Below are 20,817 nucleotides of genomic sequence, written 5' to 3' on the forward strand. Positions count from 1 at the left end.
CCGCCTCCTGCCTTTCGCCGATTGGCGACGGCGGCCCGGCGGCGGGCGGCGATTGGCCGGCGTTGGCGCGCGAAGGGGCTGCGCGGCGCCGTGAGCGGTACGGCTGCGGGGGCAGGAAACAATAGAGCCGCGGCCGGAGGGCTCCGAGCAGGGACCGGAGGGACCGGCCGCCCGCCTCGCCCATCCCGCCCCGCCTCCTCACCCCCCGCCGCCGCCCCGCTCCCCCCGCCCCGCCATGGCGGACAAGGAAGGTAAGGCTCGCGTGGCGCGGCGCGGCGTGGTGCAGGCCTCGCGGCGCGGCCTCCTCTGCTCGGCGCTCCGTGAGGCGCCGGGTACCACCCCCCACCCCCCCACCGGGGAACGACTGAGGGGAGCGGGGCGGCTCCGCCATGCCGCACCGCGCCGCCTCTCCGCGCCCCTGGAGGCCCGTGGTCCGACGCCGCCCGGGGGTGCCGTGCGGGGGGGCCCTGCCCGGGGCCGTTCCCTCCCCCCACTCCTGGCCGTTCGCTCCGGTTAGATTTCCCGGTGTACCGGTAGCCGGGCGGGCTGGTGTGAGCGGGGGAGGTCGAGGAACCGCCGTGCCCCCGCCTAGCGCAGACAAAGATGTCACCGGCCGCACAGCCATCTTCCGTGGGTGTGCTCCGCCGGCCCCGCCGCGCTCGGTCGCTCTTACCGGAGGCTGGCGGCAGGTGGTACGAGGGGGTGTGTGAGGGGAACGAGGCGGCAGGAGGAGCCTTGGGAGACTGGGTTTGGGGAACCGGTAGGTTAAGGCTGCGCCTAAACCGGCCCATTCAGCATCAGTGGCGGGACCTCCTGCATTTAAACATCTTTATAATTCTGGTTTTTGCCTTCGCAGCGCCCCGTGGCACCAGGTTGCAGATCCTTATTATGCTGCTTCGGTTGAGATGATGAAATGTGACATAGTTAATATAACTCCAAGCCTTATATCCAGAAATGAAGATTAGTATGTGCAACAGAGGATTTCTAATAATCTAGCAGCTACTCCAAAAGAGCGGGCACAACAGTAAACCAGGGAGCGATGCAGTCGGCTCTTTATTTGGTTGCCCGCTCAGAGTTGTGCGTATGTTGTAAATATATTCATAAAGGCTAATTGTATGCAATTATCTTCTTTAAAATTTAGCAGCCTTTGATGATGCAGTGGAAGAACGTGTGATCAATGAAGAGTATAAAATATGGAAAAAGAATACCCCTTTCTTATACGATTTGGTAATGACCCACGCTCTGGAATGGCCCAGCTTGACTGCTCAGTGGCTTCCTGATGTAACAAGGTAAAAACTGTCCTTTTGCCTTTTTTTAAAAGCAGAATAAATAGTAAATCTAGGATCACTTTTTGTTAAAGTCGTTAAGACAATATGCGACTCCTTTCTGTCTTAATCGCTTTTTGTACCCTTGCCTTGCCAACAGCAAGTTGAGGACTATGAGTGCTAGGGAGATAATCAGTACAGACATTTTTGATTTGGGAGAACTTATTCTGTTACTGAGAAGATATTTTCACACATTTGATTTCCATGCTTTTCTTCTTCCAGCTTCACCCCCACTTTTAATAAGCAAAAAACTACTCAAAAGTAGAACTAGATATAATGTCTGTATAGCCACCATTTTGTTCTAAGCTTCCATAATGATATTCTACTGGCAGTGAATGTTCATGCCCCTCAGAGTTGTGCTCGGGAGGAGCTGCTGAGGTCTCATAAAGGAAGGTACGGGAATGGTAGTCTGCCAGTGTGTTGTGCTGTGAGAATTTTAGGTTGAGAGCTTGAGTTACGGTAAGAGATTTCCTCTGGAGGAAGTGAATTTGATGTTGGAGCAGGAGAGCAACGATAACTTCAAAGAGTGGTACTAGTGCTAGAAGCTGTCATCAAAAAAATGTTGTAACAACCTCAGTATTTGTGTAAACCCCTTCTTTTGTTTCTTGTGTAACTCTTCCCTTGCAGACCTGAAGGCAAAGATTTCAGTATTCACCGGTTAGTCCTGGGGACCCATACTTCAGATGAACAAAATCATCTTGTGATAGCTAGCGTGCAGTTGCCTAATGACGATGCACAGTTTGATGCTTCACACTATGATAGTGAGAAAGGAGGTAAGGGACCAAAGTTGTGAACCAGGGGGAGTTTTAACCATTTTTTTCCCTTCCCTTCTCAACAGAATATTTGTCTTTCCTTAAAGTTCAGGCAGCAAAGTTCAGAAATTACTTCTAAAATAATAATTTTATTTCTAAGCGCTACCCTTACTTAACAGACATATGCTATGTTTTTTGAATATACATAATGTCTTAATAATATAATGATGAAAAAAGAAGGAGGCAGACTTATTGCAAAAGTGGAAGGGGGGAGGACAACCTCATCCTATTTCTCATCAGGAATTGACATTGAATTTCATGGAGTACTGCTTCTTGGTATTTTTATTATCACGTTTGCATTACATAAATTCTTCCAGTGAGAAAGTAATTCATGTAAAAGAATGGTTTATTTCAGAGGAGTGTAACATTTCAAATGTTCTTTGCTTGTCTGAATTCTGCTGCCTGATAGTCGTGCCAGCCCCTCTTGGAGAAAAACATTATTGTGTTTTGTTCAGTGTATCAGACTTGAATTTGATGCTTTCTGTAATCTTCGTTGGCCTTCAGCATTGCTATGTGTTAGACATTTCTCATTTTTACTTGGTTGAATCAATCTTTCTACCTGGTGAAAGTCCTTAATGAGCCAATGTTTGCTCGTTTTCCCGTAAGCCTGGATTGTGCAATTAGTATTTTGATCTTTGGGCTGCTTAGAGTTGTCCACGAACACAACATTGTCCAGTATACGCTTTGTTTCTATTCTGTTTTAGTATTTCTCAAATACTACTCCAATTTAAAAACAAAACAAAGGAAAAAAACCTCTTTTTGCCAGAATGGTGCTATACCATTTTGTGAAATACTAAGTTACTGTGACTTTAGTTACAAAGATAAGGTAGCTTTAGCACATTATATTGTAGTCCCATATCTTAAACCCTGTGCAGCAATTTGTTTTCACCAGAATATTCTGCAATGCTGATTATTATATTTGAAAGTACAGTTCAGCACGTCTGTTTCAAATGTACAACACATCTAAAACCCTTATCTGTAATGAAAATATGATAAATTTGGGGCTTGTGGTGTTAAATTTGAAACAGTAAAAATTTTGGGGAAGACAGGGTCATTAACTTAGCCAAAGTCCTGATATTTTGGTATTACAAATACTGATGTTTAAAACAACATGCCATTTGAAAACTGAATTCTTTCAGTTACAGTTGTTCTTCTGACTATCTTTCAAAATAAGTGCTTGGTAGTACCAGTAACTGAGTCTGGATCTTTGTGTCTTGATCTGAAACTGGCTTATTGTTTAAAACTACTTCTTATTTCCAGAGTTTGGAGGCTTTGGGTCAGTTAGTGGAAAAATTGAAATTGAAATCAAGATAAATCACGAGGGGGAAGTGAACAGAGCACGGTACATGCCACAGAACCCGTGTATCATCGCTACGAAGACTCCATCCAGTGATGTCCTTGTCTTTGACTACACCAAACACCCTTCTAAACCAGGTGTCTGCTGCTTTATTGCATCTGTGCTTCAGAGATCAGCCAGCCCTTCCTTAAGAAAAGCGTGATGTAGTGAAGAAGAGGTTAAAAAGTTTAGTGGATTGCATATAGTTTGTGATTTTAGGGGAAAGTAGGTATTTAACGTAAAACGTTATTTTAGACGAAGCTTAAACATATGTATCAATATGTGTCAATAGAAAGGTATGGGTTTTTTGCTTTTTTCTTTTTGCTGTTCTACTGCATGTTTTGTCACGTCACTGTGTGTGTTGGTATTCGGGGTTGTAGACGGTGGCTTTTTGGAAACTGATTTGCTGGGTAGCTGAGCTGTTGTCCTGATATCCTGTAAGGATACTAACAGTCATTTACCGATTAACGCATGCAAATCCTGTAGGGTAACTAGTTCTGCCACTTGTGGGGAGGATCAGAAGTGCCTTTCTAGCTTTCAAAGTGCAGTTGGAGATGAGGAGAGAAAGAAAAATACCACAGGTACTATAGCAGTAATTTAGAGTGGACCACTGCTAGCCCACCCAGGAAAAAAAAATAGCAGCTTGGAAAAATCTGGAATGTGCTTTTATTAAGCAAGGAAGACACACTGCTCTGTGTTGTCTCGGTGCATTCTGTTTTAATGAGGTGATTCTTCAGTTGGGAAAAGTGCTCAAAAGGATAGAGGGGGATCCTGTTGAAAATGTCAAAACAAAGTTTAGTAAAAGCACAGTAAAACTTAATGCCAGGTATTCCAGGATGTGCTGGAAATGATACTAGGCAGTGGAGTTCTTACACCGCCTCTTTACAGACCCTTCTGGAGAGTGTAACCCTGATCTGCGTCTTCGTGGACATCAGAAGGAAGGTTATGGGCTGTCATGGAACCCAAACCTGAGTGGGCATTTGCTTAGTGCTTCTGATGATCATGTGAGTACTTTTAAATATAGCAGGGATACAATCTGCACTTTGTGTCCCTTGGCAAAGGTCAAAAATGTTTGGGTTTTGGTGGGGAGGAGGTAGGGGAGGTAAAGAGAACGTCTGTCTAAAGGTGCAATTTTTAAAATTTATTTCTTTAAAGACCATTTGCTTGTGGGATATTAGTGCTGTTCCAAAAGAAGGCAAAGTGGTGGATGCAAAGACCATCTTCACAGGGCACACAGCGGTAGTGGAAGATGTATCTTGGCACCTGCTCCATGAATCTCTCTTTGGATCTGTTGCTGATGATCAGAAGCTCATGATGTAAGTGGGGTAGTGTCTTCAGAAACTGAGTGCTTCTGTCCCTCTGCTTTCCCATCTGCTCCTTAGTCCTGCAGTAAAATCAGATACAGACCTTTGTTTCAATTCCATGTTTTCCCCTTACAGATGGGATACTCGGTCAAACAACACTTCCAAACCTAGTCACTCGGTGGATGCTCACACAGCTGAAGTCAACTGCCTCTCTTTCAATCCCTACAGCGAGTTTATTCTGGCTACGGGATCAGCTGATAAGGTACGTCTACCTTGAACTTGGAACATCCTTGTTTAGTTTCCGGTGTGTAAATGTGGATGTGTATATTCGTTACTTCAACAAAAAATGTTCTTACGTTTATCTTCCTAGACTGTTGCTTTATGGGACTTGAGGAACCTAAAACTGAAGTTGCACTCCTTTGAATCACATAAAGATGAAATATTTCAGGTATAACAAAGTATCTTTATCTATGATCTTACCTTTTTCTTCATGCGTGTAGACTTAGTTCTACTTAGCTGTCTGGAAAACATGAAAAACCTTTTCCATTCTACGTATTTCTTAAATGTACTTGTACTTAAAAACTCATATATTCATTTCTCTCATCTGCTCGTAATTTTCTGGCTTACTGTTGTGGAGCTGTACAGCGCTCTGTGTGGGGCAGAGCTCCAGTACAGATAAGGGTGTCCAGAAAGCCAGGGACAGAACGTAACAAGGAAATGGTCGAGAGCTTTAACCACAACAGAGGGTGAAATGCTAGCAGCACAGAGTAAATGTAAATTATTCATGGCAGCAGATTGAAGCAGGGAGGCACAATGAAATGGCTGCAGTGTTTTCATCTTCTCGGCTCGGCCCTGTAGGAAGGCTTTAGCCGGTGCCTGTTAGAGGGGATCACGGGAACATCTTATGACAACGAACGATTGTGAATTTTGCTGGTGTAAATATAGAATGTTAACATCCCTGGTGGCATGTGCTTAGCAGGTACGATATTTCCATCTCCAACTCTTGCCTTACTGAGAAGAAAAATATGTAGAGATTTTCTCATAGAAGGATTACTAGTTAAGGCTATAGTTCCCTCTAAATAAAATGATATATGGAATCTTGAAATGTCAGGTTAGTGTGCAGAATTATGTGTTCTTTTCTAATCCTGTGATCCTATTAAGTGGTATGACTTGGAGAGATTTATCTCCAGCAGAAGTAGTAAATGTGAGCTTGTGAGCAGTTAAGCTTTATTAGTCATTTCTTTTCATGTGTAAGCAGTACCTACTCCTAAAGGACTCTGTAGTTTATATTTGTGCAATCCTTACAAGGTAAGGAGCAGCTAATATCCTCAAGAGCTATTTGCACTTTGTAACACGTGGTCTTTGTTAGAGGCAAGGTTACATGTGATGCCTTTTTGGTGCTCAAATCCCTTGTTAGTGTGTGAATGTTCACAAACCTACCTCCTGTGTTAGAATGCTATTATTGGACATATCTGTATTTCAAGTTAATATTGATTTGACTTGTCATAGAGCTTTCACGATACAAAATGCAGCGGGGTGTGTTGTGAATGTCTGTCATGTTACAGCTTCTTAAAACTAACCTCCTTTGTAAATTCATCCTTGTCTGTAGGTTCAGTGGTCTCCCCATAATGAAACTATACTGGCCTCCAGTGGCACTGACCGCAGGCTAAACGTTTGGGACTTGAGGTAAATCCCAAATGAATCATGTTGTCCTGACAAAATATTATGGATGAATTGCATCACGCCTCAAAAAAACCCAAATAAACCCCCCACCTTTTTTTTTCCCCTCTCTTTTTTCACAGTAAAATTGGAGAAGAGCAGTCCCCTGAAGATGCTGAGGATGGTCCCCCAGAGCTGTTGGTAAGTCTTTTGAATCTCCCTGATTGTTTTGACCTATTATTAACATCTGCGATGTAGATTTGAAAACATTCCCCTTTTTGTTTCCCCAATACTAGTTTATTCATGGTGGTCATACTGCAAAGATATCCGATTTCTCCTGGAATCCCAATGAACCCTGGGTAATTTGTTCTGTATCAGAAGATAATATCATGCAAGTCTGGCAAATGGTAAGTTGTTTGGGAAGGTGCGGGAAGTGGCAGATGAGATGGTGTTGAACTGTCTGGATTTCAGCATTCCTGGTTTTATTTACAGCTCTCAGCATGACTTGCTTTGTACCACTGCCTAAATCTCAAAGGGATAGTGAAATCCACTTTAGGTTTGGCTGAAACAATGGTTTACAAATACTCAGAAGCTGTTTTGTGTTTCGCATGATTTAAAAAAAAAAATACTGGTGTAAAAGCAAATTTTTCCCTTCTGTGTTAAAATGAAAACAGTGTGTGTGAGAACCAAAGATGAAGTTGAGGTTTCTGTTAGTTATTGTCTTAAAGGACAAAATCTTTGCAAAGAATATAAAAGTCCTGAAGGTGGGGGGGGTGTGTGTGAATAGGAAAAGTTTGCTGACCCTAAATTACCAGCTGTTGAAGGCTTTGGAAAACAATCTTGTATCATTTGAATAACCTCTGACAAGTCTATACTTTTAATTTTATTTTATCTATAAACTGGCTCTCAGGGGCTTTGTAAGAACAAAGCCAAGAAGCAGCCTTCCATATAGTCCTTTTGGAAGGTGCTGCTGCTAAGTAGAGGATCTACTAAATGTATGCACAATAATCTGTTAATTGAAGTCTTGCAGTGGTCTCTAAGAAATCACATTTCCATAAGCTACAGTAACTTACAGGGTACTTATGAAATGTTTTGGAGACACGGCTGTTACGAAGAAGGTCGTTTGTGTTGCTGCTTTAATGTTCAGTGGCCTTGAGGGCTCAGGGGTGGGTATTATATACCTGCAGAAGAAAAACTGCCAGAACTTTTTGAAGTGTTCTAGCAGATGGAATCCTGTTCAGTGTGGTGGCAAAATGCTTCTGCAGTTCCTCCATCTCTGTCTTGCAGGCGGAGAACATATACAATGATGAAGACCCCGAAGGAAGCGTGGATCCAGAAGGTCAAGGATCCTAGATGACAACCTTTTCCTGTTTTTAGTCTTTTTCCTTCTCTTCCCTCTCAACCCTGATATTGACTTAACACTGGTTTTGAGACACACGTAGGCTTTGTGTTCAGCCATCCTTCTGTAGATACCATCACCAGGCTTTTTAACCCAGACAGTGAGTCCTCCCTAAGAAAAGGGCTTAGCCCAACTCAGCTGGTACCGTGCTGTAGCTCCTTGGTCAGATTTCCTACAGCGACCCCTTGCGTGTAGGGCTGGCTGCCCCACTTTAGCTGCCTTCATCACACAGGGCGAACTTGGTTTAGTTGTTTTCTTTTCTTCTTCTGTCCTTAGCTTGCTGCAACCGCGGGCTTTTGCCTAATTTAAACAAAAAGTAAATTGGTAGAACTGCCAGAGTATGCTTGAGCCGACAGAGATGATGCACGTGTTAATCCACTGGCAGTTCAGAAATGGGGTGTGGAAGGTCTTGTCCTCTTCAGTACAACTCAGAAGTCTTGGCATTCCTTTAGTTAATCTGTACCTTGTGGATTTTCCTGCCTCTGCAGATACGAAACAGACCTGCAGATTCTGACTTGAACTGAAATTAAGTTTCTTTCTATAATTTTTTTGTCTCTACTGGTAATTCTGGGTATTTCATCCCTTCCTGCCTTCCTTTCCCTTTTCTCCCATCTGCTGGGCGACAGCGGTTTGGATTCGTTAGCTATTCCTGCAGAGCATTGTTCACCTTCCATGTATTTTGCTCTATTGTGTGTTTCTTGAGCTGTGTTTTCACATATATTTCTTTCCTTTCTGTGAAATGGTTTTTAAAACTTGGGGCTACCAAGTTGTAAAGGTGTATGTTTTTACCAACTGATGTACCACAGATGGCATGCCCGGTAACCTGGAACAGCATTGGTAGCTGGTATCTGTAAAGCGAATTAAACGTGGATGAACTACTTCTTTTAGGAGTTAGTCCTTGACCACTAGTTCCTGCACATCTTCCATAGGGTGTCCTGCTCCACCAGCAACCTGTTACTCTCCATGCTCCTCATATCTAACTGCGTGTAAGTGCTTCAGATGGAATAAATTTTTTCTACGTAAATTCTGTGTAGCTCTGTGATATTTTGTGTGTGTGCTGATTGTTTTCCTTCTGCATTAACTACTTTGTCGAGAGTGAAGTGTACCTCTTCAGAAGGCAGAGAAGGCAAGGGCGTACTCTCTACCTGTAGGTCTCCTATGAGACGAGGTGCTGGTACAGAAATTCCTTAGTTTGTAACATGGGGACGCTTCTCCCCTTCTCCTTTCTGCTGCTTTCTTAGTGAAATGAGTAAATGAGGGCTGACTACCCCCAGGCAGTCAGGAAGGCACTGACATGTGCCTTCCACCTGAAGTGTGCTGCTGTCTGGATTTTGGGTCTGCCTTTAGCCCTTGCCGCAGAACTGTTCCGTCAGCCTGCAGCATCCCCAGTCGGATGCCTGACAAGTACCTTGGTTTGACACACAAGCTGGTTTTTCTCTTTGAGACGTGGATTTGAGAGTGAAAAGGATCCTTAAACTTCGGTCTTTATTTTCAGTGTGAGACTTTATATAAAGTGGAAACCTATTATCCACAAAACTAGTTTGTGGCCCGCGGTGGAGCATGTCACAATACAGCAGAGACCCTTGAAATACAAAAGAAAACCCCGTTAAAAGGATAAAGCTTTTCTTGCATGTAAACTTTAAAAATCTCCCCCCTAACACTGGCTTCCAGAACGATACTTTCTGTGCAGGCTTATACGATCCACCCATGGAACAAGACAAGATATATTTTCCAAACACAGCAAAACATACATCTGTTATTCTTTGTATATGTCCGTTGTTCAGTGCAAGTATTATTTTCTCTGCTCCTCTGTGGAAAAGCAGTTTTACTACACGATTAACAGCAGCACCTTGAGAAATACACGCAAGCAAAGGGTTGTCTGGTTCTCCTGGCTTTGGGCAGCTGCTGTGCATCAGGTAGGATAAGCAGCAAGAGGAGACGTCCCCTGCAGAGGCCTCTGTCCATTACTTCTGCTACGAAGAGGGAAAAACCCATTGTTCCTAACAGTCCTGGTCTGCTTTTTCTTCTGATTTGCAGAGGTGGCCGTAGATTTCTAAGCAGCTCCTGTATGGGTAGAAAGTAAATTTAGGCTACTGAATATTTATGTAAAGTCCTCTGGCTGGACAAAACAGGGAAAGGAGACATGCTATTTCTGAAAAACATGAATTGTTTTCGCAGTATGCAAGAAAAGTAATTAGGAAACACTTAAAGTGGCTCCATAGACGGTCTTGTGAGTTTGTGGACCCAGCCCTTCCCGAGCCCTTGGCAAACAAACGAGCTTTAAGAGAAGGGAATGTGTTTTTTGGTGTGAGCTACAGGAGGCGGCAGCTTGGAGCCGTACGTAACTCTGAGGTCCTCAGTGCAAATGTGAAACCTAATGAGGTGTCCTGACACATGAGAAGCCTTGCACGCTATCGCTTCCAGGGACGGCGGTTTGTAGATTGCCAGGAGTTAAGAGGCTGCGCTGCTGCACCCAGGCTTAAATTAAATATTGGTCTTTGATTTAGGCCTGTGATTTAGGACCACAGGCAGCAAAGACATGGGGTTGTTGGGGTCTCGTCTGAGTTGTAAACGCAGTTAATCTTGTTAATGCACCTTGGAATGGCTGGTGACATGGCAGGCTGAAAAAGAGATCTCTTCCCCTGTGCTTACCATGCTAAAGTCCTACGTGGATAAAAGAAAGCTATACCTATTTGTGGTAGGGAATATCCTCTTGTGCGCTGGCATGAGGAGATTTGAGTGGAGAAGGGGAAAAAAGAATACTAAAACAACAGTGAAGCTTCAGAAAATGGTTAAGAGTGTGTACAGCTGACGCTGGAGTAACATAAGACCACAGTTTGGTGAGTAAAATAGTCCACAAACTTACGGACATTTTCTGAAGCTTTAAAAAATCCTGTGTAATAAAGAAGACGTGAGTGAAACCAGCAGTAGGGAAGGATAAGCAGAAGACGGTTCTCTCTCACTGACACCCACAATGGTGTTTCCCAAACCTAAATCTCGGCTCCTTTCCACATATTCCTAAGGAAACTGGTACTTAAGCTGCCACGCCTGCTTCTCGGAAAGCAGCCTCCATTCCCCGCGTACAGGAATTGCCACCATGTCCCTATTTGCTGGATGGCAAAAAGGTCTGGAGTTCCCGCTGTGCTGCCCCACAGCAGCGTGGCCCCTTGCTCACACGCCGGCCGCGTGGCCAGCAGCAAAAGCCCACGGTGTCCAACAGCCGTGCGACCACCAGCCTCCCTTCTCCAGCACCCTCCTCCTCGCAGCCCCCACCCAGCCCCTCCGCACCGCAGGGACGAGACACAAACGGACTTGTAGATGGAGAGCTCCCGGTGGAGGCTGGTCCTCAGCTCCTCCAGTTCCTGATTCTTGCGCTGCTGGAGCTGCACGCCGTTCTTCAGCTCCTTCAGCCTGTCTTCCAGCTCCTCAACCTGTTCCTGGGACGTAAGAAGACGAGAGTGGATTAGCTGGGGGAGGAAGGCTGTCTCAGTGCCCACGCTCAGCTGCTGCCCGCGCTTTCATGGGGGGATCTGCCTGTTGATGGTGTTGGTCTGGACAAAGCACAGCCAGGCTGATGGCTGGTCAACTACTGTCTTAAAAAAACCTCTGGAAATAAGCTTTATTACAGAGGGAGCGTGGGCTGGGGTGTGATGCATCGGGTCCTTAGGCTTCTTTTGGCTGGTTGGTTTTGTCCCGTAGACTACTTTGTATGTGTTTTGAGAAGCTGTCAGAACTGTATAAACCTATGAGTCAGGAGAAGATAAACAAGGAATCTGGGAAAAATAAAATGTGGAGGCACATCAGGGATGCACCAAAGTCCTGTCCCCCAGGGAAGAGCGGACCCTGACGTCCAAGACGCACAGTGTCGTGGGGGCTGGTGGCCTGGTCCCCAGCTCAGCAGGCAGGAGAGGGGGAATGCCAGCTTCCAGAAGCTGCTCAGAGCCAGGCTGGGAGGAGGCAGCGATTACGAGCCGAGAACAGTGAGTGTTGAAATGGGTGAGATTAATTGTGGAGCCTCTTTGCCAAATGTGCTCTTGTAGATATTGAATTGCCTTGTGCCTCAGGGCAAGGTGCCGGGGGCGGGGATGCCTGGTACAGCCAGAAATAACCCTCTCGGGAGGCAGCCTGGCCCCTGGGCTGCAGGTGCAGGAGGGGAGACCCTTCCTGACAGTGGGAAAGGCAGGATCTGACCTGGCAGGACTGGGTTTTTAAAGAAAAGCCACCTTTATTTAAAAGTGACTTCTCCAAGCGCCTTAGCTTAGCCCCTGTGGTAGTATGAGCTGTGGGAAATGTGTGGTGCCTGTGCTCAGCAGCATTGCTCAGCTCTGCCACTGCCCTGCTCTGGGAAGGAAACCCCCTGTCCCCTCTGCCTCATCCCTGCTTGCTGGGGCCATTTCCGACGGGCAGGTCAAAACCAAGTGAGAATATAAGCAGGAGAAACCTTTTTTCCAGCAGCTCATTGAGTGAAGCCCCAGCACTTTCCCACCACATCCCCGTAACCTTGGGTTTGCCCTACACCCGGGGCTGCTGCTTTGCCTGGCCCGTGTCAGGGCAGGGGGAGCCTTTGACTTCAACCAGGAGGAGATATTCCTCCTCCTCATCCACCCCGCTCCTCCCCTTGGCTCTACGAGCAGGACCTTCAGCACCCACATTTCACCAGCTGCAGAGCACGACTCCCACTCTCTGAACGAGAAGGTGTGAGGGGTGCCCAGCCGGGGCACGTACCCGGTATTGCCCGACCTCTTCATCCCGCTTCTGCTTGACGAGGATGATCTGCTCCTCCAGACTCCGGTTCTGCAGCCGCAGCCGGCTGACCTCCCCCTGCAGGGGCCGCAGGGCTTCCTTCATCCCCTGGATCTCCCCCTGCATCTCCTGCAGCGCCTTCGCCCCTGCCTCGCGTCTCTCCAGCAGCCGCAGCAGTTGGGGCTCATAGTGCTCCTCCAGACCCCGCCGGCTCTCCGCCACGAAGCTCTCGAACTCCATGGAGAGCCGACGGCTCTCCTGCAGGTACAGGTTATCCTGCCGACACGGTGGTGTCTCCAGCCGTTGCCTCAAAACCTCCTTCTCCTTCTCACAGGTCTCCTTGAGCCGGGACAGTTCACCGGAGAGCTGCCCAGCCTGGGTCTCCAGCTCACCCTGGTAAGCAGCGTGCTGGGAGAGGTCGTGCCGCCGGCTCTCCAGCTGGTACTGGCAAGCCACGCACTCCTTCGTCACCTTGAACAGCTTCTGCTTGATCTGCCGGATCTCATCCTTCAGGTTGTCCCTCTCCAGCTCCACCTTGGCCAGCAGCCGGCAGGCTGCCTGGATCTCCTCGTGGGCATGGCGGATCTCCTGCAGCGCCGGCTCCCGGAGCTGGGCGAGCTCCGCGATCAGTCTGTCTCTCTCTTTCTCCAGTTGCTCAACAGCTTCGATGCACTCTTGGAAGTAGTCCCCCAGCTCTTCTAGGGTGAGGCACTGATGCTCTGTGCCATCTGCATCCAGGGGACTGCCTGCCCCCTCTGCATCCATATCCAGTGGGACCCCTGCCCCATCTGCATCTGCGTTGGTTGGGATCCCTGCCCCATCTGTGTCCATGTACAGCGGGAGCCCTACTCCACCTGCAGCCACGTCCAGTGGGACCCCTGCCCCATCCACATCCAGTGGGATCTCTACTCCATCTGCATCCACGTCCAGCGGGACCCCTACCCCATCCACGTCCAGCGGGATCCCTACTCCCTCTGTGTCCACATCCAGCGGAATTCCTGCCACATCCATGTCCAGCAGGATCCCAGCCCCAGCCACACCCTCATCCAGCTGTGGCCCCGGCATGTTCGGCTCCAAGGGAGCATCCCTGCCATCTGCCTGCAGCTCCTGGCAGGCGTCTGGGCTGCCCCTGTGCAGGGGTGTCCCCCCCACACCCACTGCTGGGTCTAATGGGCTGTGTGAAAGGTCCAGGTGCGGAGCAGAGCCTGCAGCTGCTCCCTGTGGGGCTAAGGATGCTCCGGCTTCATCCAGCTGCAGCTCTGGAGGAGGCTCGGGCTCTGCCATCAGGTCCCTGGAAAGGAGAGGACATGTGAACCAGAGCAATGAGTGTAACAGGTCCCAGCCCTTCCTCTCCGCCCTGTGAGACGCGGGTGCCCTGCAGCAGGCGGAGCTGGGGGTGCTCTCGCCGCAGCCCCGCTGTACCCAGAGCTCCCTGTGTCACCCAGGGGCTGTGCAAACTGGGCAGGGCCGCCCTAGCATGCTCTGGTGATAGCTTTGCCCCAAACTGTCGGCTTTGGCTTCGGGCAAAGTCTCTAAAAGTGACTGACTGTGACGGAGAAAGAGCGAGGGATGAAAACCCGGACCCCAAAACCAAGAGCTACTCCGGTGGCAACAGGAACTGCCCACCGTGTCATGACCAATCTCCCCCAGTGGCACCAGTATGACTGGCAAGATGAGAGCGTAGCTGCTGTGCCCCTGCCAAGATCTCGCACCTGGGGGGTCGCACACACTGCGTACCGCCAGCGTGGGCACTTCCAGTAAAACTTGCCAGGATTTTAGCAATGTGGCATAACCTCACAGCAAGGGAATGTGCTGCTGAAGCACAGGCGGGCTCCAGGGTGGCTGAGATGGAGTAACGCACTACACGCACAGCGCCCGAGCGAGCGGCAGCTTCTGCAGCAGGAGCCCGGCGAGCTCCGCTTTGCAGAGTCATCCGATCCCGTCATTATCCCCGGCCCCGGTACCTGCAGCTGCCACCACAAAATACTTGCGTCTCACATTTGCCCGGGTGCTATTTGGGGTAGGATGGAGAGGACAGTCCTCGGGGGCGAGCTGGAGCTTTTCCTGCTGCTTCCAGGAGCCGGGGCCGGTGGGTTTGGTGGGAGGATGCTCTCACCTCCCGGCCACGCTGCTGAGCTCATGTCTAGTCATCCCCCAAGGAATGAGCACAGGCTGGCACTCGCAGGCAGCCCTCGGCTCGCGGCAACGGCTTTAAGGAAAGAACTGATTTTCACTGATACTTTCTCTCCTAATAAGGTAGTTTTCAGCAGCAATGACACATCGCAGCCTCGGACCCAACGGCCTGTCCACTGGAGAGGGGGCAGTGCCCGGAAAGGTGGGGAAAGGGCTCTGCTTCGTTTTTCCTTGCCCTGCTCCTGTGCCAGTGCTTATTTTTCAAAGTTCTTGGCTCTGCTTTGCATCCAGCAGCGCGGGAGAGGAGTATGGCTGTCCCTCCCTCGCAGCAGGGCATGGGGGGTCGCTCCCACCCCACCATCCCTCCTCCCAGAGCCCCCCAGGTGGGCAGCACTCCCGGGTATGCCAGTGGGGCCATTCCCCCCCTCCCCAACTCCTGAAGGTCCAGGGATGCTCCCTGGGTGCTGAACCTCAGATCCCCCCACCCGACCCTTGCACCCCAGGGTTTGGCAGCCCCCTCACCTGCCCCACGCTCCCCACCTCGTCAAGGCTCCTGCACCCACGGGACCCCACGGCAGACACCAGCCCCTTCTCCGCTCCCCTGGCTTGCCCCAGGCGGGCTCTTACCTTCCTCCCCCGGAGCCCAGCGTCTCCAGCTCTGCGCTCCACATGGGCTTAGCATGGGGCGGAGGGGGTTATTAATAAACAGAGCTGGAAATCAGACTCCCCGGAGCAGCCGCTCTCCCTGGCCACCGCCTGCAGTGCCAGCTGCGGGCGGCTGCCTCCCTCCGCCCCGGAGAGGAGGAGGAGGAGGAGGAGGAGGAGGTGGAGGAGGGCGGGGAAGGCCAAGCCGCCTGCATCCCTGGCAGAGGCAGCCGCAGGGGCTGGCTGCAGCCAGCCCGCATCCCTGGGGAGCATCCCCCGCAGCCCCCCATCCCGCTCCGGCTGTTCCCACCCGTGATTTAAGGTGGAGGTTTGCTTTGTGCAGCCTCAAACACTCCCGTGGTGCTGGGGAGTCCTTCCCAGGAACTGCGGGGCCCCATCCTGCCGGGGTCCCACACAGGGTGTGGGGGGCCGGGATGGGGACAGACGGGTTCCCCGGGCGGTGTCCCCTGGGGCTGCGCAGAGTTCGCCTCCAGCATGGGTGGCTGGAAGGGGAAATGTGGGAGGACACAGCGCATGGCGGCCAAATGGCGTGGCCTCATCCCGTGCACAGAGCGGGGTGCTCGGCCGGGCGCTGGCAGCGCGGCGATGCACTCCCCTTGGTGTTTATTGAAGCATATTAATGTATTAAATACCAGTATCTCAGGGGTCTTTGGACACCCCAAGTCAGCCCTGCAAACACCCCAGTAACTGCAGAGTGCAGCCTCTGCTTCCCCTTCCCCCCAGAGCCCCACCCCTGCCTCTGCGCTCCCCTCTGTTTTGGGGATGGAAGTGGGGGCATTTCACCCTGCAAAGCCCGGCGGTAGCCGTGGCCGCATGCCCGGGCGCCCGGCAGTGACGCTGCCCTCGCTGCCGTCCTCGCTGCCGCCTTTGCTGCCCACAGGCGTGGTTTCCACCTCTGCTCACCCACAGTCCCCCGAGTGCCCGTCCCCATCCTCCCCACTCTGCAACACCCTAAAACGGCCCTTTGGCGGCTGTATTATTAGCATATATTTATACAAAATATGTATTTTAGACATATTGCTGCGTTGGTATGGGTGCAACAGCCCGGGGTGGTGGCGTGGCCAGCGGGTGCTTGGCCCGGCTGCCCCCCGTGGTATTAGAGCCAAACAAGCCTACCTCTGCCAGGGCCCGATCCTGCCCGCTGCCGTCGCGGCTCAGGAAGTCGGCGCTCAACGCTCAGGAAGTCGCCAGCTTACGTGCCCCGAAATCGCCCAGCAACGCGCACCACAGCTTGCAACATCGCCCAGTGCCACCCCATCCCCACGTCACCGACACCTTGCCCATGCCTCGCTTGCCGCTGGGCTGCCGAAATCAGGTTTAAAATAACTGCCCTCGTCCATCTCCCTGGAATAGGGCTTTAAAAGGAAAAGGGAGATTTGGGTGGGTTTTTTTTCTTTTCTTTTTTTTTTTTTTGATCCTGTTGCTTTTTTCAGCACGACCCACCTTTTTTTTTTTTCACTTTTCTTTTTTTCCATGAAGCGCCTCTACTTGTGCCGAGACTTTTGACTCAATAGGAGAGGAATGCTGTTAATTCACACGAGTTGTGTGTATAAATATATATCTAGAGCTGAAACTGCCAAGGGGAGAAACCTGCAGGTCGTGTGGGCTGGGTCCAACAAACCCTTGTAGGGGATAGAGGGGACAATGGCAGCGGCGCTGCTGAGCCCCGGCTGGGGTTTATCTGATGAGCTGCCAAGGGCAGGGTGGGGATTGAAAAGGCTCAGCTGTTCTCTGCTCCGTAAGAGGATACCCCAGCCCCGGCCCCGGCACGGGGCTGTTTTGTGGATATAACCAGGCAACGGCCGGCTCGAGTGTCAACGGCCAGACCCCGACACGCTCGGCAGAGCCCGGCCGGCCACGGGCACACGCTGGGTTCGGCCGGCATGGAGAGACGTCGCTGTGTGCGAACTGGCGTGGACTTTGCTCCAGTAAACAGAGCTGGCAGAGAGTTATCGGTGGCGCTGCCGGAGAGGAAAGCAAAAAAGCAGGAGAGCATTTGGGAGATGAAATGTTCCGGCGCTTGGAATAAATGGCAGTGGCTCTGATTGCTGCCCTGCCCCGCCACCGCGACGTCCCCAGCAGGGACCCAACGAGCGGCCAAAGGGGGCCGTGGGGAGCAAAAAGCAGCTGTGGGTCACTTTGCTTCCCCTCTGGTGACCTGGTGCTGGTGCTGCCATCCCCCTTCCTGGTGGATTTTTCCTTCCCGTCACACATGGCAGGTCTGCCCTGAGGGCAGGGACAGAGCCGGCACCGCGGCCTCGCCACCCTGGCACCACCGTCTTGGCGCCGCTACCCTGGCACTGCCACAGCGGTGCAATGGCTCTGTCCCCATGCTGTCCCCCCACAATCTTTAGGGACAGTCTTGAGGTGCCAGGGAGGCTTTTTCTGACTTCAGGCCCTCCTTGGCTAGAGGCTCCAGCAGTGCCAGCAGCACCGTGGGGTGCCAGCCTGCCCAAACCCCAGCATCGGCAGGATTTAGCAGCAGCAAACCTGGGCAATACTTTCAGCCCGGTGCCCTCCGCACACAGCTCACCGCGGCTCTGTTTGCCGAGAGTGCAGGGGTCTGGCTGCGGCAGGGTGAGCGGTGCAGAACCGGCCCCTTGCCCCCGTGTGCAGGAGCTGCAATCTGATCCCAGGGGGAAAGTGTGATTCATTGCTGGAGCTGGGAGCGCTTCCAGGGACAGATCCTGGCTCCAAGGGTGGTGGCACCTTGTGCCTGCTCCTGCCCTGCCCTCTCAAGGTGGCCCCTTCATCCCAGGTGGTGGGGGGTCCCCGGATGAAGCCGAAGCGGCCGTGGCTGCGTGGGGATGGCACCCAGGGGCATCCGCCCAAGCCTGGGGTGTTGGATGCCACTGGCCCCTTTGGAACAGCCTGGTTTGCTTCGCCTCCCACCTCAGTTTCCCCAGCTGAGAGCTGGGGGTGGCCCCCCCTTGGGGCCCGCCACCGTCAGTGATGCAGAGGTGCCATGGAGATGCCACTGTGGGAGCCGGCACAGCATGACCACCGCGGCTGAGTCCCAGGAGCTGGCATCTGGGGGCTCATCATACACCCACCACAGAGATGCTGGATGTGTTGCAAAACTCACGATGCACCAGCCCGGGCAAAGAGGCTCAGGATAGATCCTGCGAGAAGGAGGCAAAGTTGCCCGGTGGGGCTGGAGGAGGAAGAAGAGGAGAAAGAGGAGTGCGGTGTGGGCATGTGCCCAGCTGGGGCAGAGATGAAAGGGGGAGACCAAAGGTGCCGTCTGCCCCGCAGGGACCTTGGGAGCTCCACGGGAGCACAGCCAGACCCTGCTCCCAGGCCACAGGCGCCGGCGGCTCCTGCTTATCTGGGTGCTGGGTCTCGCTCTGCCCTGTGATGGTGGGGGGCAAGGAAAGCGTTGTTCTTGCCATAGCTGCTCCCGAGGGAGACATCGGCCCAGCCAGGGAGTGGAATGGGGACAGGTGGGGGGTCTGGCTGCAGGGACTGAGCACTGGAGCTGCTGCCAGCACGCCTGCTCCCACACTGCACTCCTCCAGCTTTCTCTTTGCTCAGCCCAGATACCGGCCTTTAAACGCTTGCAGATATCAGGTTTTAAACATTTGCGTCAAGGCCGCCTGTCCCGGCAGCTCCCACGGCAGCCCCCGCGTGTGCGTGTGCCACCCTGTGCCTCGGGCTTATGGGCGCTCCAGGCAGTGCTTGGCCACGCTCCTGCACCATGGTGTCCCTGTGTACATGTGTCTGTGTGTCCATGCGTGCGTGCATGTATGTGTGTGTGCACGTGCGTGCACAGCCCAGCGTGCACAAACAACCCCATAACAAGCACCCATTGCAACAAGAGACCCACGTTATTAGCAGTCCGTGTGCTTGTGTGGCGGAGCTGGCAGGGGCCGACGTGGTGGGGTCAGGCCGGAAGGTGCCTTTGAAGCAGCAGTGATGGGCACCCAGTTTTGGGGCATTCCCATCTTCCCCCCAGCTGCCTCCCGGAGCTGACGGCTGCCAGCCACGCTTGGGCCGTGCCGGGGGTTTTCAAACCCCAGGTCTGAGGCTGCCACATACCATCAGCCCGACCAAGCGCCTGCTGCCAGCCTGTGGGGCAATTATGGGGCAAATCAGACCTTGTCCGTGACATCCCGCGTGGCACCCTGTGCCCATTGGGCACCGGGGCTGTGCTGACTGTCCTGTGGGCTTTCCCTTTGCATTGAATCCAGATGCTCACGCAGAGCAGGAGCTGCCTCTCGTGGCCACCTGGCCAGGACACTGCAGGCACAGGTGATGCTCCTGGGAGGCCACGACAGAGCCAACCCTTCCCAGCATAAGGGAGCTGTGCAGGGACCAACCGCTGCTATTTATTCATCACCACCTCCCAATGCACCCAAGCAAGGAGCTGTTTGCCTTCCGATGACATTTATGTCCCAGGCACACTTTTATAAAACCCATTTCTAAAACAGTGAGCGTAGCACTGATTTTAAGCATCGCAGGAACCAGTCCCCATGTCCCAACAATCGCCAGCAGGGTCACTGCTGCCCAAGCGCCGGCGGAGAGGGCTTGTCCCTGGGTTTTTCCATATCCTGGGGCGAGCAACAGGGAGCAGCAGCTCCAGCTCCAGCTCTTGTCCCCACAGGAGGGATTTGGAGCGAGCAGCTCCTGCTCAGGGACACAGCGGGGTGGGAAGTGCCACCAGTGGGGCTCCGCAGGGCCAGGGCAGCCATGTGAGGACCTTGTCCCGGCCGCCCATGAGTGCCGGAGGCGTTAATGAGTAATGAGGGAGCAGCCATCCCTCCCGCTGCCCCGGCAAGGGGAAGGAAACGGGGGCAGAGGACGGGCTGAGCACACCCCAACGCTCCAGCTGCACCAAGCTCGTGCTGGCCCGGCACGAGGGGCAGGAGCTTTAGCGGCTGCTGAAGCACGTGATGCCACAGCCGGTGGCTGATGTGTTTTGGCACCCTTAGGTGCCATTTGGGAACTCACCTGCCAGGGATCAGGCACGGGGGGCTCTTAGGGCACGTGGTAGTCCCCCACCGCTCTGCCTCCTCTCCTGTGAGCCTCTGCCTTGGCCTTGTGGGAGCCGAGCTGCAGCGGCTGCTCTCCCCACGAGTCATCCAGCATCCTTGTGACCGTCTTGGCTGTGCAAGCGGAAAATGAGTTATCCAGCTGGGTACCCCAGCACGCTGCTGGCGCTGGAGCTCTCTGGGGAGCGGGCAAAGCTTTCTGGGGCTCTGCACGAAGGGCTGGTGCTTTAGGGAGTTTCCTTCTCTGCCAGGACTGGGACTGTAACAGAGAGAAAGCTGAGGATGACCTTCCTCTTCACCTTCCTTCTCTACTTTCCTCACCCATCCGACGAGAGCTCTCTCAGAGGGTAACGGATACTCTCCCTCTTGCTGTTATTATTTGGACAATACCCTGTAACTGTGTGCAAATATATTTTCCAAACTGGTTCTGCTGCCACCTGAGGAAGGGC

General features: G+C 51.9%; 2 protein-coding genes across 4 annotated transcripts; one reads left to right on the forward strand and one right to left on the reverse strand.

Moving 5' to 3' along the window:
- Positions 1-62: 62 nt before the first annotated feature.
- RBBP4 (RB binding protein 4, chromatin remodeling factor) lies at positions 63-8,859 on the forward strand. The gene is made up of 12 exons (XM_064471430.1): positions 63-251; positions 1,142-1,289; positions 1,953-2,098; positions 3,398-3,571; positions 4,362-4,477; positions 4,629-4,789; positions 4,913-5,039; positions 5,148-5,225; positions 6,387-6,463; positions 6,580-6,637; positions 6,733-6,843; positions 7,724-8,859. Exons 1-12 carry the CDS (start codon positions 236-238, stop codon positions 7,787-7,789), a joined length of 1,278 nt encoding a protein of 425 aa, XP_064327500.1. The 5' UTR covers positions 63-235; the 3' UTR covers positions 7,790-8,859.
- A 444-nt stretch (positions 8,860-9,303) lies between these two features.
- SYNC (syncoilin, intermediate filament protein) lies at positions 9,304-15,564 on the reverse strand. Of its 3 annotated transcripts, XM_064471284.1 has the most exons (6): positions 15,339-15,564; positions 14,577-14,787; positions 13,515-13,869; positions 12,561-13,481; positions 11,148-11,272; positions 9,304-9,899 (listed from the first exon to the last, which is right to left on the reverse strand). In XM_064471284.1, exons 2-6 carry the CDS (start codon positions 14,717-14,719, stop codon positions 9,836-9,838), a joined length of 1,608 nt encoding a protein of 535 aa, XP_064327354.1. In that variant the 5' UTR covers positions 14,720-14,787; positions 15,339-15,564; the 3' UTR covers positions 9,304-9,835. The 3 variants fall into 3 exon arrangements, with proteins under 3 accessions (XP_064327354.1, XP_064327352.1, XP_064327355.1); XM_064471282.1 differs by having other exon boundaries at positions 12,561-13,869; positions 15,339-15,563; XM_064471285.1 differs by lacking the exon at positions 14,577-14,787 and having other exon boundaries at positions 12,561-13,869; positions 15,339-15,559.
- Positions 15,565-20,817: the final 5,253 nt, after the last annotated feature.

This window comes from Phalacrocorax carbo, chromosome 22 (assembly GCF_963921805.1).
Source record: "Phalacrocorax carbo chromosome 22, bPhaCar2.1, whole genome shotgun sequence".
NCBI classification, from domain to species: Eukaryota; Metazoa; Chordata; class Aves; order Suliformes; family Phalacrocoracidae; genus Phalacrocorax; species Phalacrocorax carbo.